Source organism: Lupinus angustifolius, chromosome LG20 (assembly GCF_001865875.1).
Source record: "Lupinus angustifolius cultivar Tanjil chromosome LG20, LupAngTanjil_v1.0, whole genome shotgun sequence".
Taxonomy (NCBI): Eukaryota; Viridiplantae; Streptophyta; class Magnoliopsida; order Fabales; family Fabaceae; genus Lupinus; species Lupinus angustifolius.
Window position 1 is genome coordinate 16,908,096 of NC_032028.1, and position 6,000 is coordinate 16,914,095.

Below are 6,000 nucleotides of genomic sequence, written 5' to 3' on the forward strand. Positions count from 1 at the left end.
ATTTCTAATTAAGATGATCATCATATAATTAATACAATTATATCGGCTACTCTCCGTGTTAGAGAGAAAACGAAGGTCCCAAAAGGAATTCAGGATTTGATTGAAGAATATCATCATACCATAACTCTCTCAAAAAATATATCAAATGAGTAGATCAGAGAACATGGATTCAGGTATGACATTGTATCCTTATTTTTTATATATATATAAGAATCATGAGATTCAATATACTAACATTGATATTTCACCAATTATCAGATAATATCTAACAGAACATTCCTAACACTGAAACTGAACAACATAGAACTTTGGCAAGCCATGCAAGTAACAATATCCTAGTCAAACTACTTTTGTTTCAAGAACACTCCTAGATCATTTAGGAATTTATATTAAAATTATTATTTTAATTTTAAGAGTTTTTTCTTAACAACGTAAAAGAGTTTTACGGTTAAATATAGTCAAGAGTTTGACTCTTATTGCTGTAAAATTTTCTAAATAATGTCAAATTTGATAAATAATTAAATTAAAAACCTTTGATCTGATGCACATATTACCCAAACTTCTCACCACTGGTTAAATAAGTTTCGTTTAGATAAGCTAATTTATTTCTTTTCATAAGCTTCTTTAACAAACTTATAGACAAAAGCTAAAAAAATCTGAAAGAGAAGTCATAATCTATTTTCATAAGCTTTTTTTTTTTAAGTTTACTTTCATACACTATTGTCATAAGCCAAAATAAAAAGTACCTCTTCCAATCACCCATAAAGTTGAATTAAGCAAGTACACTTCAATGTCAAAGGATTCTAAAGCTAATGTAAGGTAATTAAAGTGGATGGAGATTTACTGTGTATCGAGCCAATCAAAGTATATCAATTAATTGAGAAAAAAAATATAAAAAACATAAATTAATATTTTATATTATTTTGAAAAAAGCTATTAGTTATGAACATTGGGATAAGATTTTTTTGAGATAGAGAATCCTTGTCAAATTAAAGTTAGTCATAAAAAGTTTGGATTGTCAACTTGAGCCGCCATAATATAAAATATAATAAAATATTAAAATGCATGACCTCTACTATACATGTGAACCTTCATGATTTGATATACTGTTTAGCTCATGCATTCACAGTATCACAAAGCATTTAGTTATAAATAGAGCATCAATTTCCAGCTATATTAACCAGACAATATTTCTTCTCCTCAAATCCTTTCACCTTCTAAGTTTTAATTTAGCATTTCTCTTTAAAAATGAAGAGTATGAAGCTAAGTACTTTTATATTAATCACTGCCACTGTGATTTCTATATGGTCTTCAAGCTTTGAAAGGTGTAGTGCAACACAAGCAAAGCATTGGAGGAAACTCAAAGCTGTCCCTGCTACTTATAATGTTTTAGACTATGGTGCTAAAGGTGATGGACATGCAGATGACACAAAGGTCAATTCAGATTAATTCCTGATTCTTCTAACATTAGTTTATATGTTTGGTTGAACTTCTAAAAAAACGCAAAAGCCAAAAAAAACTTTGAGAAGCTATTTTTTTGTTCTAAGAAAACACTTTTGCATAATCACTTTTTATAAGTCTACAAAAACGGGCTCCTAATTTCAGGTCTAATTTCTGCCTTTCACATTCGATAGAGAGTGAAACTCACTAGACAAAAGGAAGACATTTGAAAATCCATACTTGGAAAAACATTTTTGTTTTTTGCTTTATTTCTGATACTAAGATTTATTTTTCTATACAACAAAGTAAATGCACTAGCTAGTACATTAAAATTCAAAACGTTTGAAGTTCATATGATGAGTAAAAAAAGTCACAGTTAGTATTTTGTAAACAAATGAGAAGAAGACAAAATAATATTTACACATAGAGCAACTCACGTAAAATAATATTGTGCTATCGTAAGAAATGAGAACATTTAATATAGATTATTAGATTCTATTGAACAATTAAGATTAAAAGATAAATGTATATGACATCATGTGATCAATAATTAACTTTAATCTTAACCATGATTGATTGTAAGACTCAGATTTATTGTTATCATAATTTTTATATGAAAACGGTTGTTGAGTAGCTGCCTATATATATATCTCACTACTCATATTCCTATAACAATAAGTTTTGTAATGTATGAAACAGGCTTTTGAATTGGCATGGGCAGCTGCTTGCAAGATGGAGGCATCAACAATGGTTGTCCCATCTGGTTCTATATTTTTGGTGAAGCCAATCTCTTTCTCTGGCCTTAATTGTGACCCAAACATTGTTTTTCAGGTGAACTTATCTATATATATTTTTCACCCTGAAAATACCACAAGAACTGGAATTAATGCAGGCAAAGCTCATAAAATGTTCTAACTAATCCAAATTATAAAAAAAAACAATGCAGTTGGATGGGAAAATCATTGCACCTACATATGCTGCTGCTTGGGGCTCAGGTACCTTGCAATGGCTTGAATTCACAAAGCTTAATAAGATTACAATTAAGGGTAAAGGTGTTATTGATGGTCAAGGCTCTGTATGGTGGAATGACTCACCCACTAACAATCCCACATCTAAATCAACCAATACCACATCTCAATTTTCTGTAAGCATCTAAATCATAGTCTCATGTTGCTATTGCCAAGGGTTATGCAATAATTTCTCAATCACTTTATTGTTGCCAAGTAAAGGCTACTAATAAAATCACACTGTTCATGTGAAATAGATACAAGCAAACAGTGGGAAATTGCCAAGCACCAAACCAACAGTGAGAATCTTTACATTAAACTTATTAACATTACAACTAATTATTCTCATGTGTGCTTCTAACTTGATATGTATTAATGCAGGCACTGAGGTTCTATGGAAGTAATGGTGTAACAGTGACAGACATAACTATTAAGAACAGCCAACAAACCCATCTTAAGTTTGATTCATGTACAAATGTTCATGTGTCTAATATAAATGTTTCATCACCTGGTAATAGCCCTAACACAGATGGTATTCATCTCCAGAACTCCCAAGATGTGGGAATCTACAGTAGTACACTTGCTTGTGGTAATTTTCAAAATCCTAAATTGTCATTTAATTTCAATATATCTTTTATGAGGTAACATACATGTTATTAATGCATGTTGCATGATGATTATGCAGGTGATGACTGTGTGTCAATACAAAGTGGATGCTCCAACATATATGTAGACAATGTGAATTGTGGACCTGGTCATGGAATGAGTATTGGAAGTCTAGGAAGGGAGAACACCAAAGCCTGTGTTACAAATGTCACTATCAGGGATATCACTCTCCAAGATACCTTAACTGGTGTCAGAATAAAGACACATCAGGTATATTATCCCTCATCATCTCTTATACACTCTCACTCTCATGCACAAATCAAATGAGATTGAGGCATTCTTAAAATGAATTCACTGACTTACACGATTTTTTTGTACTATCAAGAGTGTCTCCTCACCTTATTATAATGAACTAATCCCTCCCAATAAGTGTCGTTCACAAGAATAGAACCCTTGACCTTTTGATATCTTTAGGATCTAGCTGGGTCTTACACCACTAGATCAACGTTTTGTTGGTACAACCTTATAGATGTTTAATATACCAAATAGGTTAGAGATAGATTCAATTGGGAGGAAGTGGGGATCCAATCCCATATAAAACTTTAAATATATAAACTAGAAGTTTTTGTAATTGTATTTTATATATTTCCTCAGGGAGGCTCAGGCTCAGTCCAAAATGTGATGTTCTCAAACATTCAAGTTTCTAGGGTTGAAACTCCAATCATAATTGACCAATACTATTGTGACAAGGGAAAGTGCCAGAATAATACATCAGCTGTTGCAGTGTCAAACATACACTATATAAATGTAAAAGGAACATACACTAAGGAGCCTGTTCATTTTGCTTGTAGTGACAACTTACCTTGTACTGGTATAACCCTTGATACAATACAGCTACAATCATCAAGTTCAGAAGTTGTTCCTTTCTGTTGGGAAGCATATGGAGAGTTAAAAACTAAAACAGTGCCTCCTGTTGATTGTTTAGAAAAGGGTAACCCATCAAGCATTGGAATCCATTCCAATAAAATTTCTTGCTGAATGTATCACCAAAGCATTAGGGATGTATAAATTATGCATATAAAAGTGTCACGTTGATATCCAAATTTGGTCACGTTCATGTAAAAAGTGTTACGTTATATATGCTGCTATATATGCAGATTGAAAAATTTGTCATAGGGAGATGATGTCATTAGCCATATTAAATTGTTACCTATATCATTATTTTAAGTCACAAAACACAGGTCTATAGTTCTATATGTATATTGCTATGCAATAAATAAGATTATAAAGTGTATCCACTCATAATTAAATATAGTCATCCATTTTTTGTTTTTGTAGTTTCATATAAAAAGTTGTTTCGTTTTTTGCTTTTATAATTTCTTTTTGGTTTCACTTTAGTCCCGTAGATAAAAAAAAGTTCACCATTTTTTCAGTTCGAACTAAAATTCACAAATTTGGTGTCATTAAGTTTAAAATAAAAAGAATTATGAATTTTTATTTACTATTTTCTCTTGAAAAGAACAAAAAATTAAAGTCATAATTGAGTTTTTAAGAATAACATTTGATAAGAGTAACAAACATATCTCCAAAATGGGACTAATTCCTTCACCAAATGATTAGAAGAAACTCTAATAAGGACTAAAAAATGCTTGTAAGTTGGTTAAGGTATATATATGACATGACTCTAAATTTTGTAGGTGTTTCATGTTATTAAATATAATAGGTTCTTTTCATTCCATGTGTATGGGATAATTTGTTGCATTCCAAAATGCATCTGAACCAAAGGTTCCATTTATGTGAGTTCAAAAGCATATCGACTTTTATTGATATAAGCTAGAAACAAAATTACATAAGGAAAAGAAAAAACTGAACTACTTGTTCAACTATCGTTGAGCGAGGATCTCGAGCAAGTATTATAAAACTTGTTGTCAAAGACTCGGTGAGCTAGAATTGTTATGACGCTGAGTGAAAACTCAAAAACTTAATAATCCTACCTTGCTGAGGGATGAGTAAGGTTGCTAAGGGAAAAATATCATCTCGCTCTACTAGAGTCAAAGTCGTTGTGCAAGAACTCTATTTTAACACCTGCAATTCCATGATTAAAGAAATCTATGCTTTGGTTAACCAAACTTATTCTAAAGAACTCAACATAAATGAATTGAGGGGTTAAATCCCACCAAGAGATACACTTTGGGAACACCCCATAAGATGCAAGTCTATTTACTTAACTGTCCCCATCGCTATATATGTGAGAAACTTTAAATTCCATTTTAGAGATGAGAAGTTTGCAGCTTCTCCATTTGTTTGTAAACCGTCCGTTGTATTTTAATTCCTGTTAAGAAGGCTTGAACAACTACATGAGATCACATTCAAACCAAAGTTTGTGTCACCCTCTTTTATGAGTTATTTCAATCGTTGATAAATCATAAGAGGTCGAATTTAGCATAAAGAGAGTCTTGAATATCATAAAATTCTGCAAAGCAACCTACTCTAGCTCCACTTCTATCCCTAAAGACATCCCAACCACGAGAAGGCCCTAAATTGCGTTTTGTTGCACCATAGGTGTTTGCTCTAATCCAGCCGCATCGTGGAGGAATCCAATCCACCTGAACAACTGAAGGAGCCTTTATGTGATGCATAAGGACTTTGAGTTATTTAAGGATAGCAAATTCATTAATGTAGGAGCCTTTATGTCCTGCAAGCTAAGTCCAGATTGTGCTAGTATATGTTGATAATTGCAGCAAAAATGACATATTTGTATTGAGGAATCCAACCACGATTTGTAATGGATATGACATTGACTATGGATATGTCTACATTAATGCAAGTTATATTGCTTAACCAATCCCACAAGGAATTAGAAAACTATCATTGAAAGAATAAATGATTACTAGAGTCGCTTTGCTTAAGACAAAGATTACAAATGGAAACTATTGGGATGCCTCTG

General features: G+C 32.0%; 1 protein-coding gene across 1 annotated transcript; it reads left to right on the plus strand.

Moving 5' to 3' along the window:
- On the plus strand, positions 1,196 to 4,211 carry LOC109335640 (polygalacturonase At1g48100-like). Its single transcript, XM_019571797.1, has 7 exons — positions 1,196 to 1,434; positions 2,140 to 2,271; positions 2,387 to 2,584; positions 2,705 to 2,746; positions 2,829 to 3,036; positions 3,133 to 3,323; positions 3,708 to 4,211. The coding sequence occupies exons 1-7, from the start codon at positions 1,249 to 1,251 to the stop codon at positions 4,089 to 4,091; spliced, it is 1,341 nt and encodes a 446-aa protein (XP_019427342.1). The 5' UTR covers positions 1,196 to 1,248; the 3' UTR covers positions 4,092 to 4,211.

Coding starts and splice junctions, on each gene's coding strand:
- LOC109335640 (XM_019571797.1), top strand. CDS start 1,249: ATGAAGAGTATGAAGCTAAGTACTTTTATATTAATCACTGCCACTGTG. Junction 2,585..2,704: donor ATACCACATCTCAATTTTCT/GTAAGCATCTAA, acceptor CATGTGAAATAG/ATACAAGCAAACAGTGGGAA. Junction 3,324..3,707: donor TCAGAATAAAGACACATCAG/GTATATTATCCC, acceptor ATATTTCCTCAG/GGAGGCTCAGGCTCAGTCCA.